This window comes from Mus pahari, chromosome 2, assembly GCF_900095145.1.
Source record: "Mus pahari chromosome 2, PAHARI_EIJ_v1.1, whole genome shotgun sequence".
NCBI lineage: Eukaryota > Metazoa > Chordata > Mammalia > Rodentia > Muridae > Mus > Mus pahari.
Genome location: NC_034591.1, coordinates 108,017,810 through 108,036,758, shown reverse-complemented (window position 1 = coordinate 108,036,758; position 18,949 = coordinate 108,017,810). Strand labels below are relative to the sequence as shown.

At 46.9% G+C, this 18,949-nt stretch overlaps 1 protein-coding gene across 1 annotated transcript in view; it reads left to right on the top strand.

Annotated features, from left to right (window-relative positions):
* Nup210 (nucleoporin 210) overlaps positions 1–18,949 on the top strand; it is a 105,174-nt gene that overhangs the window by 16,673 nt on the left and 69,552 nt on the right. Inside the window, exons 3-6 of the mRNA XM_021190746.2 lie at positions 971–1,102; positions 10,307–10,403; positions 12,488–12,638; positions 14,483–14,615. Coding sequence (XP_021046405.1) covers positions 971–1,102; positions 10,307–10,403; positions 12,488–12,638; positions 14,483–14,615 — 513 coding nt within the window. The remainder of the gene's footprint in view (positions 1–970; positions 1,103–10,306; positions 10,404–12,487; positions 12,639–14,482; positions 14,616–18,949) is intronic.

Genomic DNA, 18,949 nt, shown 5'->3' with positions numbered 1-18,949 from the left:
ACAAATCAAACAAGTGTTTCTATCTGGTGCCTGGAGAATGGTCAGAATAACTAGTATTATATAATGGTTGTCCTTACTCTAGAGGGTTCTCCAAGTAATGTTATCTGTCTTATTTGTGAGGAAGTAAAAGTCTGTGCATAGGCTGGAGAGATGGCTCAGAGGTTAAGAGCACTGGCTGCTTGATCTTCCAGAGGTCCTGAGTTCAATTCCCAGCAACCACATGGTGGCTCACAACCATCTGTAATGGTATCTAATGCCCTTTTCTGGTGTGTCTGAAGACAGCTACAGTGTACTCATAAATGAAATAAATAGATTTAAAAAAAAAAGGTCTGTGCATATATCTATGCATTCCCCTTGTGATATACAGGGAAGTCTTATAGAAGGTTGATGTAAGTAAAACAGGGAGGCCAGGGGAATGGCTGCACAAACCTGGAGACTTGAGTTCCATCCCTAGAACTCAAGTAAGAGGACAGAGAGAACTGGCTCCACAGAACTGTGCCCTGTTGTCCCCTATGTCCACATGTGTGCTGTGCTAAGCAGCCTCCCCACACATCATCCACACAGTAATAAGTAAATAAAAATTTCCAGAAAAGCCAACCAAGCACCAAAAGAACGAGTACGAGGAGCGAGCAGCAGTGAGTCCTGATCTTGGTGCACAAGCAGGGAGAGGGAGGCACAGTCAGCTGTTGTGTTTGCCACCTCCCTTCGTGATTACAGTCTAAGCAAAGCTGCACTCTCCTGGAGGAAGTTTTCCTCACACAGCTTTAAATGTGGGTTCACAAAGAACGATGAGAAAGCCAGTCTTCCTGTCTAGGTAGCTGTGCTAGCTACCAGAGCATACTGCTTGCTCCTGGGTTGAATTGGGTTCCTGTTGTGGTGTGTTGGGTTCTTGGTTACTGTAGTCAATGCCACTGGAGGTGAGATAGTGACTGGACACCATTATCAGTGCTGTTCCTTTTTGTCCCTGCAGCTACAGGGCAGGTGCTGCGCTGTGACGCCATCGTTGATCTCATCCACGGCATTCAGATCGTCTCTACCACCCGTGAGCTCTATCTTGAGGACTCTCCACTGGAGCTGAAGATCCAGGCTCTGGATTCCGAAGGTGACTGCACTCACTGCTCTTTGGCAGGCTCTCATCTTGGCCATAGCTCGGTTGCTGTGTCTTCTCATGACTAGCTGCTATTCTGGCCAGAAAGGGAGAGTCACTGCCAGGGGAGCAGTGGAGGGGGTAGAAGTTATCTCTGGGGTGACTGTGTCCCCAGGTGGCATAGAGCCTCACCCACCTCATGTTCACAGGTTTGTCTGCCCGGCTGGTGTGGACAGGTCTTAGCTGCCTCTGGGAGTAGGTATAGTGCTCTTGTTAGTTTCTCCTTGTTAATACTGTGTCAGGAGTTGACATCTGGGTAGTAGAATTGGAAGAGCTGCCCACAGAGGTAATGACCATATGAGGCAGTTAGGAACCCTTTTTCCTGCTCTGATTCTAGGCTGATTTTGATTTCCTAAACACTCCAGACCTCTAAACAGGTATAGATGAGGGCACCTGTTGGCTGCTGGCTCGGAGTATTGGGCATCACTTTTTGACTGGCACGGATAGTGACTGGCTCTGGGGTGGTGTTTTTGTGTGTGGCCTTGTCTGGTGGTAGGCAGACTGGGATGGAGGCTGACTTCTTGGAAGCAGCAAGAATTGTTTGTTGTTCAGCTTGTTATAGTTGTGACAAACACCTGGGATAAACAAGTTAAGAATGGGACAGTCTTATTTCTATGTGTATTTTTAGAGGTTCCAGTCCAGGTCTTTGGGCCCATGGCTTGGCAGAGCATCATGGTGGGCACTTTTGTCACAGGAGACTGCTTACCTTTCTAGCAGCCAGGAAACCAAGAGGTGGAGAAGTGAGCTCCAGATAATCCCCTTCAAGCCCTTGTTTTGTCCCTGTTGATATAACTTCTCCTGACTAAGCCAGCTCAATCAGTCAGCAGATTCCCTAGGGGGGGAGGGAGTGGGAGGGAGGGAGGATTAAAAAGGAAAAGAGACAATTGGACCACACTATAGCTTGACCCCAGCCAGTTCTGAGGCTGAAGTAGGTTTATTTTTTTTCAACCTGCTTTTAAACCATTCTAGGTACATACAAAGGATACAGTCAGTTCTAAGTCATAAACAAAGTAGTTAAGGAACAAATAAAGCATAGATTACTGTATTCAGGGTATTAACAAGACCCATCAAGATACAAAGAACACAGCTGTATTCATCTTGAACCTACTTCTGAGTCCTAGCCCAAGGTCATTTTCCTGCCTGAGGCCTACTTCTGTGTCCTGGCCCAATGTCAAATACCTGCCAAGTTTCTAGAAGTGGCTCCAAAAGTTCTCCACATTCTCCCTATTAGGCCCTAATTGCTTAAAAGTATACCACTTCCAGGAGCACAGCACCATGGCTGTTAACTTAGCCTTCAGTGCATAGTCGTCTAATACATGCCCCAGAGCCTTGGGGTATGAATACACCCCTGTGAATAAACAAGGTATGTGCATGGAGTAAACAGCCCGAGTTGGAAAATCCAAAATCTGAAATGTGTTCAGTATTAGTCTTCTTGAGACACTTGGAAGAGTCTATGTAAATACCCCCAAATCTGAAAACTACAAGATCAGAATCACCTCCCGTCCCAAATATCTTCAGGTCATGACTATTTATAAAGCATGGGGGACAGTAGAGCTGGGAAGAAGACCCTGGGGACAGCTGAGTGGGTACGCAGGGTGAGTAGTGAGGGTTTACCAGCTATGGGTGTATACCGGGGTAGGTGGGGCAGGTGTATAGTTGCCTTGTAGCTGAGTCAGAGTCTGAACTCTAACCTGGCTCTGGGAGTCCTGCTTTGGATCAGAAGTAGGCCATCTTGTTCTGTGATGGGCTGCATAGTGAACGTGACCAAGAGTCTCTGGGTGTATGTCTCTGTCACATCTTTTCACTGGGGACCTTCTTGCTCCAAGAAGCCACAGGTGATGCAGCAATGAGTGGAAGCGTCCTGATAAACTTTATTTATAAAGGAGGGCCATACTTACTCTAGGAATTATAGTTTGCTAACCCCTGCTCTGTTTCTGCTTGAAGGTATTTAAAGATTTTTTTCTTCTAAGATTTATATGCATTAATTCACCTTGTTTTATTTTATTTTTTTTTTTAGATTTATTTATTTTATGTGCATATGGGTATGTGCACCACATGTGTAGAGTACCCACAGAGTCCAGAAGTGGACTCTGGTCACCTGAAACTGGAGTTATAGCCTTCATGTAGGGGATGGGAACAAAACTTGATCCTCTGCAAGTGCAACAATTGCTCTTAACCACTGAGCCATCCTTCCAGACCTAATTTACCTTTTTGAAAAGTGGGTTTTGGCTTAATTCACAAAATAGTGCCATCATCATTGCATCACTGTCTAATTTTAGAACCTTCTCACCAGTGTAGAAGGAAACACACCTGTGGATGCTTACTGCCGACTGACACTAACGCAGCCCTGACGCCTGCCGTGGCCACAGCCAGCTTTCTGTCTGCCTTTCTTGTTCTGGACTTTTCCTGAAAGTGTGGCTATATGGCACAGCCACAGTCTTTTGACTGTCATCTTTCACTCCCACTAAGCCTGGCGCTTCCAGTTCATGTGTTTCATACGTGTGACAGCAGTTTGTTCTTATTATCGGCAGCACTTCACTGTGTGGACAAACAGCTGTGTCTCCAGCCTTCAGCTGATGGAATTTTGGGTTTCCACTTTGCAGAATTTCTATATCAATATGTTTTAGGTTCTCTCGAGTAAGCACAGATGAGTGGGTCTGGAGAGATGGCTTAGTGGTTAAGAGCACTGGCTGCTCTTGCAGAGGACCTAGGTGTGATTCCCAATATTCACATAGCAGCTTAAAACCACCTGTAACTCCAAGTCCAGAGAATCTAACACCCTTTTCCGGCCTCATCTGGACACTAGGTCCACATTCACACAAAGAAATGAATCTTTAAGGAGCAGCTGAGTGATGTGCTTTCTGACTGGCTTTCCTCAGCCAGACATGCTGACCTTTGTTGTCTATTTTGGTCCAAGTCTCTTCAGTAAGTGAACTTGACCTTTGTAAGCTTTGAGGTCTTCACTGTCTGAGACGGGTTGTTGTGTCTTTGCTAGATTATTGGCATTATTCAACACTAGTTCTGCACCTTAACAGATGTCCTGAGGGAGCCTGTGGGTGTCAGCTCCTGTGCTAGGCTGCGAGCAAGTTGGGTAATGCCCATTGTACAGACAAGGAAGCTGTGGTAACTTCCCTGGGGTGACACAGCCCATAGGTTTTAGAGTAGGCTGCTGCTGCTCTGACTGCAGTACTCTGACTGCTCCTGCTGCAGTACTTTTCCTGGCTGTCGACAGCTCTCTGCACTCTGCATAGACCATCTGCCTGCTATGCTCTCAATGTGATTTGCCTGCCTGGAACTCTGCCCTCAGAGTATGTGTGCACAAGAGTGATGGCCCCTGTAAGAGCTTGTTTAGTCATAAGAGGGACCAAAGCTGTTCTTGCTGGATTAGCCTGGTTACTATTGTTTTGTTCAATTTATTCCTGGGCAGGACAGCTGTTTTCCTACCTATCCTTCTGTGTCTTAGTTAGGCTTTCCATTGCTGAGAAGAGACATCATGACCAGTTGGGGCTGGCTTACAGATATAGAGGTTCAGTTCATTATCATCATGGCAGGAAGCATGCCAGTGTACAGGCAGACATGGCACTGGGGAAAGAGCTGAGTGTTCATTTTAATGAAGCTACAGCCAGGAGAGGACTGACTTCCAGGAAGTTAGGAGGAGGGTCTCAAAGCCCACTACCATAGTGACATACTTCCTCCATCAAGGCCACACCTACTCCGAAAGGCCACACTTCCTAATAGTCCCACTCCCTTCCTTGGGCCAAGCATATTCAAACTGCCACATTCTGCATTCTGACCACATTTATAATGCGATTAAGGAAGTTGTTTGTTGTGACTCAGGCTCTGCCTTTATCTGCCTAATTCTCTATGTAGCTGAGGATGACCTTCAACTTCAGCCCTCCTTCCTTATGCCTTTTGCCTCTTGCCTACAGAGTGATAGAATTATAAGCATATCTGGTTTTCTGTGGTTCTGGGATTTGAACCAAGAACTTCACACATGCCAGTCAAGTACTGTATGAGCCAGATCTCTGCTCCCTCATGATGCATCTTGACATGAGGTCTTCACTAGATGTGACAGCCTAATCTTGCACATTCATCCTCTTGGTATCTTAGCATTCTACTATGAATGATTACCTGAGGCAATCAGCTTTGAAAGAAGAAAGGTTTCCTTTGGCTTATGGGTTCAGAGGTTTCAGTACATGCTTGTTTGACCCTATTGCTTTCCAGTATCCCATGGAGTAGCGTGTCTCCACTATCGATGGTGCTATAGACTAGTGACCAAGTCTTTGTGGGAGCTCAAAATATAAACTGTCACACTCTGTCTTAGATGTATTCTATTTTAGGAACTGAAAGTGGACTAGGGCAGACTCCTTAAATGTCCTCCTCTTGCAGCCTTTGTTCCCTGCAGACTTCATGTGGACTCAGTGTCTAAGAACCTAAAGTAGGTATCAAGTCAGATTTTTACTCAGAGTAAATCATGCCTTTATTTTAAAACAATGCTTTTGTATTCATATAGTTTTACTATTTATTAGAGATGAAAGCAAATTTTTGTGCTCTCCTTTACAAGAAGAGTTAAATCCCAGCAGGGTCTTTGATACTGTGGGACACAGAGTGTCTGCTGTACTTTTCAGAGCTGATGAATATTTTGATTTTTGAGGTCTCTGTGCTGAGAATGCTGCTTTTCATAAATACATAGTGCAAGATAGGAGAAATGCATTTCAGGATATTTCAGAATTCCCAAGTCAAAATTTACAAACTGATTTCCTAAGTTGTTGGCAGCAGCTGTTTTTTTGTGGTGAGGGAGAGATTGAGGCAGGTCTTATAACTTAGACTGGCCTCAAACTCACTGTAGCTGAGGATGTCTTGTAGCCTTGTTCTTCCTGCCTCTAAAGATGCTGGGGTTCTAGCCATGTCCCACTGGGCCTACCCTCCTGGAGCAGTTTTTAAAATAAAAATTAATAACAATATAACCTCAAAGATAATTTGGTATGTGCTGAGGAGTGGCAGGAAAATACGGAAATTTCTTGTTTTTCATAATTAAATGATTATGATACTTTTAAAAGCAGAAACCTTTGTGCATAAAGTAAACCCACTGCATTTATAATACATGGTAGGTCTGAGCATGATGGCATGCCCAATGCAAAATGCTCATGTTAGCCAGGTGAGGTTGCCCATGCTTTTAATCCCATCCTCAGGGAAGCAAAGGCAGGGGGGTTTCTGTGAGTTCAACACTAGCTTGGTCTATATAGTGACCCTGTTTCAGTCAAAACAAACAAACAAACAAAAACCCCAAAACTCACCAAAGTCCACATGTTGCATGTTCAGAACCAAGACTGTAGTCAAGTTGTATGGCTCAACATGTGGCGTTACACACTTGAGTTTTCACTCTTTTCTGCTCACTGCTGGCTTGTAGAAATGTTTCACTGTTGTACCTTTTGTTGACCCCTCATTCAGTCATGGTGAAAACCCACAGTTTAAGAGCTGAGGATGTTGCTAGCAGTGTGCTTCCAGGATTATTTCCCATCCCTCATGCACCATATGCATCAGTGACCTGTAACTGAGCATGCTCCAGGTGCCCAGAGATGCCCCCCCCCCCCCGTGCTTGTGCTGCCCCAAGTCTCTGCTGTCAGAAGCCCTGTATCCTCCAGGCCTTCCTGTTCCAGTGTTCCTCCTGTCTGGCATTCCAGGTGGAATTTTTTCTTTTCTGCCTACTTCTCTCGACCCTCACCGGCCTCGGTGTTCAGGACTTGTTTTATTTGTTGAGCTTATCTCTTGGCTTTATTCTTCCGGCTGCTTCTGGACTTTGGAGCACCGTGAACATTGGACACGTATTTGTTCATTTGAGTTGCATGTTTTTCTGTGGCCCTCCTGGTATTAGGACAGAAGTCATTTGGTTTGTTCCTTGGAGTCCTTGTTCCTGGGTCTCCTGGTTTGTATCTCTTGGTTGTGAAGCTTTGAGGTCCAGGGCCCTGTGGGCTGTACACAGTGGGTGCTCATAGCTACCTCTCAAGTGGAGAAACAAGGCTTTGGGCCTGGCCTGCTCCCCATCCCAGAGTGTCACTCTTGGGCTTGCTTGCGTGGTATTGGTTTCCTCAGTCTCCCTTCTTGGAGGGCCCTGGGCCACAGCAGGGGAGCTGTAATATGCCTTCCTGTGGTTTATTTTGTCAGGAGTAATTAGTCTCCATCCTGCCCATGGCATAGGTTTATACAGGGCAGTGTACTCAGAAGGAGCCAGGCTTGGCTTCATGCTCAACTCCTGCTCCCTGGAAGACCAGAGATTCTGGTGTGGAACAGTGGCATGTGTTCTGGTGACATGGAGCCTTAGCGATTCAGGGTGCTGCATCCTTGCCACTTTCATGCATCCTGGAATGCCTTCTTTGCCACCCTCCCCCTGGCTCCTGGTTTCTTGGGTCCTCCTGTTTCCTTTTCTCATTCTTAACCATTTCCTCCCTCTACCTGTGGGAGTCTAGGTAGGGAGAGTTGGTGCATATGCAGGGTAGGGCCACCCATCTAGGAAGGAGATATGTGACTTGAGTCTCTAGAGTTCAGCCCAGGTGGGATGCAGGATGGTACAGTGACTGGCAGAGAAGGCAGTAATTGGCTGTGTCTGGCCTGTTTGTGCCCCCCAGGTGCAGGGCAGGATTTTCAGGCCTCTCTGAGCCTCTGTTGTCACCTTGGTTTAGCTCACACCCTGAGGGAGCATGTCCTCAGCTGGTTCCATGCTTGTTGGCATACACAGAGAGCCTAGAAAATTCCAGTTAGTTCCCCATGTGCATCCTTCTGAATATGTGAAATTTTAAGAAGCCCTTAGTTCTTCGGACTCCTGAGTCATCACATCTGCCTCCTCTTCCTCTTGTGAGTGTAGGCAACCATGGGGCAAGAAAAGGGGCTAGGAGCTGAGCCCAGAAGCCATATGTGCAGACACAGACGTTCTTGTATGGCATCTGTCTCCCTGGCCTTCCTTAAGGCTCACTGGGGACAGTGCTTTCTTAAGATTTATTTTGTATTATGTTCATGTGTATGTGTAGGTTTGTGCATGAGAGTGCAGGTGCCCTTAAAGATCAGGACCTGGAGTTACAGGTGATTGTGAGCTACCCAGTGTGGGTGCTGTGAACCAAACTTAGTTCTTCATTTCCTGAGTAAACACAGGATGCATGGGTTTAACCACTGAGCTGTCTCTGCAACCTGCTAGAGATACTTTGTGAACTGATTCAGTAGAAGCATACGGTGAAGTTTTGGTTCCTATTGTACAGTAAAAAGAAGTGGTATGCACTGAGCCAAGAGGAATTTTCAGTGTTCTTGGATATGTAAATAGCCACAGTCAAGGCATTGATTGTACAGCCTAAGGGGATACAGGATATCCTCTCGTCTTCATTAGCATCCTGCAGGGTCAGCCTGCTTGTCTCTGCTATTAATGGCCGGACTGGGCCATGCGGGCTCACCACAGGGTATTCCTGTGAGAGAAAGGGGGTGAAGCTGTGAGGTGGTATGCAGCTCATGTCCTTTCCTGTCTTATTTAGGATTTTTATTTCTGTGAAAAGACACCATGACCATGGCGACTCCTATAAAGGAAAAAAAAAATTATTGGGGCTGGCTTACAACTGTAAGTTGTTTAGTCCATTATCATCATGGTGGGAAGCATGGTGGAGTATAGGCAGATATCGTGCTGGAGAGGGGCTGAGAGGTAGGTACATCTGGATTGACAAGCAACAAGAGGAGGAGTGAGCTGCTCAGCCTGACATGAGCTTCTGAAACCTCAAAGCCTACCCTTTGACACACTTTCTCCAGCAAGGCTATACCTCCAGCAGTGCTGCTCCCTGTGAGTCTGTGAGGACATTTTCATTGAGACCACCACACTCCCCTTCCTCTAGTCTCCCCTGAGAAGTAAAGGCAAAGGCCACCTTTCTCTGGACTTTTTGTGAAGTGTGGTTTGATTTGGTCCTTAAAACCAAAGGTTTATTAGTGTAATCTTTATGTGTATTATGTGCCTGCATGGGTATACATACTACATCACCTGCATGCAGATGCCCATAGAATTCAGAGGATGTCAGATACCCTGGAATCAGAGTTCCAGGCAGTTGTGAGCCACCTGATGTGGATTTTGGGAATCAAACCCAGGTTTCCTGAAATAGCAACCAGCATTCTTAACCTCTGAGGCATCTCTCTATCCTCTGATTTGGGCTTTGAGATCTTGGGTGGAAAAGGTGAGATTTCAGTGTGGTCTGAGTTTACAGATCCTACTGCTTTATGATTTGGGTCTAAAATGTCTGTCATAGGCTCATGTTGAAGATTGCAGGTGCAGGAGCAGGAGCAGGAGCAGGAGCAGGAGCAGGTGCAGGAGCAGGAGCAGGAGCAGGTGCAGGTGCAGGTGCAGGTGCAGGTGCAGGTGCAGGTGCAGGTGCAGGTGCAGGTGCAGGAGCAGGAGCAGGAGCAGGAGCAGGAGCAGGAGCAGGAGCAGGAGCAGGAGCAGGAGCAGGAGNAGGTGCAGGTGCAGGAGCAGGAGCAGGAGCAGGAGCAGGAGCAGGAGCAGGAGCAGGAGCAGGAGCAGGAGCAGGAGCAGGAGCAGGAGTGTTCAGAGATGTGGCCTGAGGAAGGGAGGAACCCATGAAGGATCTGGCCCTGTCAGAGGGTTGATAATTGGCGGGCTTTTGAGAGGTAGTGCAAACTCAGGAGATGGACCTGGCTGAAGAGGCTCTTGGGAGCATGTTCTCATGGATTATACCTTGTCTCCATTTCCTCCCTGGGTCTTGATTCCAGTACGGTGAGAAGCTCTGCCCTTCTTCCCTTTGTGGTCCCTGCTGCCAAGATGTACTTCCATCCTCCTGTACCTTGTAGGGAGGCATTCTCTGTTCAGGAGATGTCAAGGAGGGGGATTAAGGGCTTAGTTCTCAGTGGCCTCCTAAGGTGTCTATACCTACAGAGGGTTCAAGGGTAAGTGGGGAGGGACAGGCCTATGGTCAAATCTTGGCTTGTCCTTTTATGGTAAGTAGCAAGCATCACCATTCCTTTGAGTCTTAGTTTCCCCTTTCTGAAATGGAGGTCATGGTGTGCACCTTGCATGGGTGTGGCACTGAGCACTGTCACTGTGTGTAGTAAAAGCTGCCATTCTAGGACCCTAGGGAACAAACTTATGTGTTTTTGCCTCTCTGAACTCTTTTACAGGGAATACCTTCAGCACCTTGGCAGGACTGGTCTTTGACTGGACAATTGTGAAGGATACAGAGGCCAATGGATTCTCAGACTCCCACAATGCACTCCGGTAAGAGGCTCCGTGACAAGGCCTGGCTCTTTGAGTAGAAGCAGGAAATTGGAGGTCCTTAGGCTTCCTCTTGTCAGGGTGCCACCCAGGATGCCTCGTACTTACAGTGAATGATCGGGGAAGGAGTTTAGTGCCTCCCAAGCATGTGGGCAACTGGCAGCCTGTGGCTCATCGTGGTATATTCTGTGGGAACTTGTTAGAGAAGTTAGGAGGTTTGATTGGACAGAGAAGACACAAAACTCTAGAAGCCTATCAAGGGACATGTGGGTGGCCACACAGGGCAGTACTTCCTTGGTGAGCAAGTTAAAGGGTGTTTGTGTGTGTGTGTGGGGCCAAGTCCTGGCTAAGAGGACAGGCCAGTAGTGAACACAGTTCTCAGGATAGATCTTCAGCGTAGTGTACAGACAGACTTATAGGGAGAGGGCTTCAGAGCAACTGGACTCATTACACCCCTTCCTGGCTGCCATCTGGCCTGCCCACCTCTGACATTCCCACTTTCCGGCTAGGGAAACTGAGGTCTGGAGAGAGTGGGCTTGTTGGTAAGTGATAGAGTTGTCATTTGCACTCAGATCTCTATCAATCTGCTTTCTCCAGCATGGGAGCTGCTGAGCCCATGCTGAATCAAATGTATGTTTGACAGAATGAAAGTTCCTTCTGAGTTAGCTGGGTGGCTTAGTGGGCAAAGGAGCTTATCACCAAGATGACTTGAGTCCCCAGGTCATTCGCAGGGTAGGAAAATTGACTCCTGCAAATTGTCCTTTGACTTCACTTGAGCAGTGACTTGAACACACATACACACACACACACACACACACACACACACACGCACACACACACCACACTAGATGGGGGTTGGGGTAAATAAATGTAAAAGATTTTTTTAAAATTCTTTCCTGAGCCATACTTCTTACATTGAAAGCTGTGGCTGAAGGCTGTCTGTTGGCTGGAGTGGCAGTGGAGGAATTCAGTTTAAAACCTACAGAAAACACCAGCGTAATGCAGAGAATGTTTCCCTAAATTACTTGAGGGCCTGTTGCCAGCACGATGTCCTGTCAACTTTGATTATTTTACTGTGCTTTCGCTACCATTAGGATGCTTTCTTGAGTCTCTACAATAAAGTTATCAAGAACAGGAAATTGGGGCTGGAGAGATGGCTCAGCAGATAAGAGCATTGGCTGCTTTATCAAAGAATCCAGGTTTGGTTCCCACCATCCGTGTATCTCACAGCTTTCTGTAGCTCCAGTTCCAGTGGATCCAACACTTTCTTCTGACCTCCACAGGCACTGCATGCATGATACACATGGTGCAGATACACATGCAGGCAAGGCACACACACAAAATAAAAATAAATAAAATGCATATTTTTAAAATCAGCTAATTTACTTACATGCATGCTATCTTCAGACCTTACAATAGCAACCCAGGGTCACACATTGCATGCTGTCACTTGTCTTTTTTGTCTGTCAGTCTAGGAAAGTTCCTTGGTCTTTCTTTGACTTTTGGAGACTTGACATTTATGAGCACGACAGTCCAGTTAGTATGTGTATGATGCTAGGCATGAGACCTAGGCATTGTGAATACTTGCTGCACTCTGTCACTGAACTACTGGATGATAAACCACAGCTTAGGGTGGTGCTGGGGCATCCTGGGACAACTGCAAATCTGTCCTGCTGGTTGTTCTTCTTGTGCAGAGCAGGGGGCTTATTGTGAATTGCAGGTTGAAAGAGAGAACCCATAAGCTAACCTTACTTGTCAGCAACAGGAAGCTTCACCACTTGCTGTGCTGATCTGCATTACTGATGCTCTTTGAGCTGGGGCCTTGGGTTTGCCTTTTAATGTGCCTCTTCCCTGTGGACCCAGCTGATGGTCTCAGATTCCAGTGAATGTCATCATATATGGGTGTTGATATGCCTAGTCCCAAGATCAGGAAGAAGTGTTTAAGTATTACCAAGCAGAATGAGTCATGATGTCAACATCCCTTATTCTGGGGTTCAGCCCTCAGTAGTAGACCCTAGAAATGGTAAATGCCACCCTGGGATCTGGAAAATTCTGTGTTTAGGTCTCGTGCTGTGTTCCCCTTTCAGCATCCTCACCTTCTTGGAGTCTACGTATATCCCACCTTCCTACATCTCAGAGATGGAGAAGGCAGCCAAGCAGGGCGACACCATCCTAGTGTCTGGGATGAAGACTGGAAGCTCCAAGCTCAAGGCTCGAATTCAGGAGGCTGTCTACAAGGTGGGCCTGGGTTCCACAGTAGGATAAGGATGACAGTGGATTGCACATCTGGATTTAGGGTGTCTTTCTATTTGATTTGTTGAACCATGGTGTTGGGACAGGGTTAAGGCTCCTAAGGCTCCAGAAGTCACTGTCTCAGGGGTCACAGCATCTGCTCCTCAGTCTTGGAGGAGTTACCTCATTTCCAGGAAGTACTCCTTATCCTTAAGCAGGTACACACCTACTATCTGAGACTCAGCTGTCTCCCATGCTGTATCTCCCTGTGCTCGAGCTGAGGCCTTGAGACTGGTTCAGTAGCCAGTTACGGATGGTTGCATCTCCCCGCCTCCCTCCAGTTAGTAAAAGGCTTTTCCTGTCAGCTTTGCTTGGCAGCACCAGCCCAGAATCCAGATCTATTAGACTATCGGGGTGCTGAAGCAAATTATGGAGATTGAAAACGGCCATAAATCCACCACGAACCGTCTAGGTGTATTGGCATTTCTGTCAACAAGGATCATGTGTGCCATTAGTTTTCTCCAACAATGAAAGCCACAGGCACTGAGGAATCTGGCACCCGGGCACACTGGACAGGAGGCCCTGCAACCCTGTCTCAGTGTCTTGAGTTGCTTCCTGAAGACTGGGTGGGAAGAGACGAGAGAGTAGGGACTGAGGACACACAACATCCCACCTCTCAGGTCATCCTGGACCGCTGAGCACTTGTGGAGTGAGAGCTTGAGCATCTGAAGACATTGCTCTGGGTCATCTGGTTTCCTTCTGTGTGGTTACTGTCACTTTAAATCAAGCTAGAGCATGTGTAAGGTACAGTGAGTGGTCATATGCTTTTGGCAGTGACAGTTTTGAGTGCATTCTGGTGCCATACCTATGAGGTCCTCCTGGATTCTAGGGTGTGGGGTTGCAAATGATGTCCTGTTTCTCCATACCTTACTTATTTATTCCTGAAGGAATATACTGAGAAGCCAAAAGCAAAACAAACAACAACAAAAACAAAATCAGAGTTCTGGGGCTTTAGCTGTATCTGAGCTGTGGACCTAGCATGGGCTAATCCTAGGGTCAGTCCCCAGCGCTGCATAGAAATAGAACAAATGGGGCTGTAGATATGGCTCAGAGGTCACTCACTGCTCCTGCAGAGAACCCAAGTCCAATTCCCAGTACCTATATCATTTGGGTCAAAAAATCTGGATACAGGTTATCTAGTTTCCTCTCAGGTTTCCATAGACACCCATACACATGTGACATATATACACAGAGATACAGACATGTACTTATAATTTAAAAGAAAAATATTAAAAATAACAACAAAACAAACCAATGGCTTAAAAGCACTTGCTGCTCTTCCATAGGACCTAGATTTAGTTCCCCAGCACACACATGGCAGCTCATAACCATTTGTAACTCCAATTCCAGAGGAGCTAACATCCTCTTCTGGCCTCATTAGAAATGAGGCATGCGTGTGTGGTGCACAGACATATCTGCAGGCTAAACACCCATTCACATTAAAATATACACAGACACACACAGACACAGGCACATGCGCGCGCGCACACACACACACACACACTACTACCACCACCATTACCACTGTAAAAACAAAGAACCTTTCTTTCTTTTTCGTTTTGTTTTTTTGTTTGTTTGTTTTTCAAGACAGGGTTTCTCTATATAGCCCTGGCTGTCCTGGAACTCACTTTGTAGACCAGTTGGCCTTGAACTCAGAAATCCACCTGCCTCTGCCTCCCAAGTGCTGGGATTAAAGGCTTGCATCACCACTGCCTGGCACAAAGAACCTTTCTTACCTGCCCCCATTCTCCACCCCACCTCAACCTCTTTCTTCTTTTCTCTGTGCTAAGAATGTTCGCCCTGCGGAAGTCAGGCTGCTGATCTTGGAGAACATCCTTCTGAATCCAGCCTATGATGTTTACCTGCTGGTGGGGACCTCCATTCACTACAAGGTTCAGAAGATCAGGCAGGGCAAGATTACAGGTACAGTTATGACTCAGAAGTCATGTTAGATGCTTTCTTCTTTCTTTAAAAAAAAAAAAAAAAATCTATTTTTTTTATATGTATGGGTGTCTTGTCTGAAAGTGGGGGTGGGGTGGGCTCTATGCACATGCAGTACCCGAGGAGGCCAGAAGAGGGCAGTGGATCCCACTGGAACTGGAGTTAGCTACTGGGAACTGAACCTGGGTCCTCTGTGAAAGGAGCCAGTGTTTTTAACCACTGAGCTATCTTTTCAGCTGGTTCCCTTGTTGTTACTGTGGTAAAATACACGACACTATAAAGTTTTCATGTGTACAGACCAGGGAGTGGCATTGCATTCCTTTGTAGCACTGTTTAACCATCATTACTGTCCATCTCCAGAGCTTACCCATCTTCCCCAGCAGAACCAATGTCCTCATCACACAACCCCCATCTCTCATCCTTGCACCCACTGCTCACAAACATTGTCTCATGAAGTTAACTGCTTTGCTGAGCTCAGTTGCATGCTTGCCCTATGATTGGGCTGCCATTGACTGTGCCCTCAAGATTAGTTGCTATCTACAATGTGTCAGACCACATTTTATCTGTCTGTCTGTCTTTGGACAGTTGGCATGGCTCCATCTTTTGTTTGTCATGAAGAATGCTGTGAACATGCATGTTCTTACAGCTTAGTCCCTGCTTTCAATTCTCGGCTTCATGTAGAGGAACTTCAGAGGTGTTGGCTCACATTGGACCAGGTTGTTCTGCTGGCCTGCTTCTGACTGCTGAGAGAAGTTGAGCTTCATCTCTGGTGGGCCATTGTTGCCCGGGCTGTGAGGAAAACATGATTGGCAGGAGTGGAGCTATTCTAGAAATTCTTTTTTTTAAAATAAATACATTTTTCTTTTCTTTTTAAAAATATTTATTTATTTACTGTATGTGAGTACACTGTTGCTTTCTTCAGACACACCAGAAGAGGGCATTAGATCCCATTACAGATGGTTGTGAGCCACCATATGGTTGCTAGGAATTGAACTCGGGACCTCTGGAAGAGCAGTCAGTGCTCTTAACTGCTGAGCCATCTCTCCAGCCCTATTCTGGAAATTCTATGGTTTGGGGGTACATGTATTTTAGAAGGTGAGTGTTGATGGAGCTGGCTCTCCTAGAAATCCTGACTGTCTAGTTCATAGGTGTAGGTGTGTGGTGTCAAAACATAGTGATGAGAAATCTCAAGACAACTGTGTTGCATTCAGGGTTGGTTCATCTAAAGGTTTTGGCCACATGTATCCACAGGTGACCACCAGAGTGGCAGGGCCACTCCCAGTGACACTGAAGAAGCATATAGATGCTACTACCTACAAGCAACTAAGTTGTCCAGTTTCCTACATTGAGTTCTAGGTTAGGTGACAGTTCATGGATAGGGACCTGAGAGGTATTTATTACCTCCGTGAGCCACCAGCAGTTTATCTGGTTGGCCAACCCTGGATGGGGATTGCTTGATCCATTTGAAGGCCCCTACCTCCTGGTTCTGCACCCGCTTCTCTGACAACAAAGAGGGAGGGAAGCAGGCTTGTGTTTTGTGAGTGTCTGCAGAGTGCTGAGCAGGTGGCATCAGCCTTCTCCTTGGCGTCCTGTCAGGGTGAGGGTACTGGACAGGAGGATATGTAGGAAGCCCATCTCAGACATGATCCCACCCTTGTCTCTAGGGAAGAAGCTTAGAAGGACAAGGATGGTTCCAAGACTGTGGTGAGGCAGTTAGAAGTGGAGTGTTGTGGTCACTGATGTGGCACCCTAAGGAGGGGGTATCTCAAAAGGCCAGAGAACACAAACAGGCTTGTATAAAATTCTGCGTGATGGGTGGTTGTAGCTCATGCTTTTCATGCCTTGGGAGGCTGAGGCAGGTAGATCCCTGTAAGTCTGAGGCCAGCTTGGTCTACAGAGCTAGTTCCAGGATAGCCAGGACTATGTAGAGAGACCCTGTCTCAGAAAAAAAAAAATTGTGTGGACACAGATGTTGGCCAGAAATGGTGTTGCCTTGAAGGGTGAGGGCCTGGAAAGGGTGGGACTGTGAGTGACTGTCCTCAGATATCTGGGGACATTCACCTGTGCCCCTTGCAAAAGTCACCCCAGCTGGGCTTGCAGTTCACACCTGTACATATAGAGAGGAGGAGAGCAGTGGGCTTCTCACTCCAGTGTCCATATGCTCCCTGCCACCCGACTGCCTTAAGACTGCAGGGCCTACAGGAAAAGCCCCATCCCTACATGGGCTTTCCAAGTTCAGCTGGCTCGGGGAGGAGTGCCCACAGCCCTGTAGGAAATCCCTCACCTATCATCTGTAAGGAAGTCAGTAGACTCTTTCGAGGAGAGGTGGCTACTGTAAATGTTTCCCCTGAGAGGGGATTTTAGCAACAGGTGGACATTGCCAACAGTTTCTCACTAGGATCTAGCACCTCTGAAGTTCTGAGCAAGGGTCTGAGAGTGCTTCCTTTTAGGACTCAAGGGCCCTGAGAGGTGAACTTCATGAAGACACTCTGAGTAGGCAGGGAATAGGAAAATCTGAAGGTCACAGAGCAATAGAGTTCAACTGAGTATTTTTTTTTACTGCTGTCCCCTCAAAAGAAAGTCAGAAAACCAGAAGGATAGTGGCTGGGCTTTCTCCCAGCAACAAGATGGAGATGGCTTACTACACAGCGTCCATGAGAGATGAAACTTCCCAGCTCGGGAGAGGAGGGAGAGCTAGGATGGATAGGAAGTTCAGGGTTGGTATTTTTAGAAACTTATCCTAAATCAGCACCCAACTTCACCTTTCTCTGCTTCCTGACTGCTATGCATGTGACCAAACACATCACACTTCCACTACTATGCCTCTTGTGTGAGCCCCAAAGTCTTTCCTTCCTCAAGGCTTTTTGCTAAGTAGCTAACATAGTAGTTTATGACCCAGAGAGTTACAAAGGTCCAGAAACCTTGGAGGTTTGGTGCCTCGTGTTACCTTAGAAGTTGAGGAATGAGAGCCCATGAGAGATAATCCTAGAGCCAGACAGAGGAGAGTCCCCTGCTCTCAGCAGTTGGGTCCATGCCTGGGTGATAGGTGATGGTGTTGGCCAGGCTTATAGAGGCTTCCAGATGGATGCTGGGGCAACAGCCTGCTGGCATTGGTTTACCAGGACCAAAGCCCACAGGTGGAAACTCCACCATTTTCTTCACGTGTTTGGTTTTTGTTTTAATTGCAGCACTGTCTTTTGGGGTGTTATTCATCATGTGCAGTCATTGGAACATCCTTTAACTTCCGAAGCTGGATTTAACTATTTTGTTTGAAAATTAACATCCAACTTACATTAGCTGACATTTTCTTCCACAAATTTATGAAGTCTACAAATTGGGAATTTCATGGAGACTTTCACATTAAAGAAATCTGTGGCTGAGCTTGGTAGTGAGTGTCTCTGATCAGGCAGGCCCTCAGGGATGGGGCAGGCAGATCATGAATATAGATGAACCTGGGATAGAATACAAGTTCAAAGACAGCTGGGCTATGGATCAAGGCCTTTTCTCAAATAGAAAAGTGTGAAGATTTGTTGAACGTGATCAAAGAGACACTGCTTCTGAGTCAGGAATTCTAAACTTACAGGTGTGTCCTTGGGTGAGGGCTTTGGCTTGAGTCTGTTGGCTGGATGATCCTTGCCTGCATCTGTGTGCTCCACTTGTGACCTGTTGCCTGCAGAGGGCAGAAGAGGACATTAGATCCCTTGGAACTGCCATTCTGGATAGTTGTAAGCCTCCATGTAGATGCTGGGGAGAAATCCAACAAGTGTTCTTAACCATTGTGCCAGCTTTCTTGACCCAGAACCTTCTAACTGGGGTGTGTGTGTGTGTGTGTGTGTGTGTGTGTGTGTGTGTTTAGTGTATGGGTATTTCTGTGCATGTTTATGTACCACTGTATACCTAGTGCCTATGGAGGCCAGAAGAGGGTGCCAGAACCCATGGAACTGGGGTTACAGACCTTTGTAAGCTACTATATGGGTGCTAAGAATTGAAACTAGGTCCTTTGGAGAAGTGGCCAGTGCTCTTAACTACTGAGCCATCTCTCCAGCCCTAACCTGTTAAAACCTTCTAATACAAAAACAAAACCAAACCAGAAACACCGTCTTAGCCAGCAGAGCACCTCTGAGCTTCATCCAAGCCCAACTCATTCTTCAGATTTTAATGTACTCTTTCCACAAGGGCTGTGATGGTGGTGGCTGGTGGTGCTGCTGGTGGTGGTGCTGGTGGTGCTGCTGGTGCTGCTGGTGCTGCTGGTGGTGGTGCTGGTGGTACTGGTGGTGCTGCTGGTGGTGGTGCTGCTGGTGGTGGTGCTGCTGGTG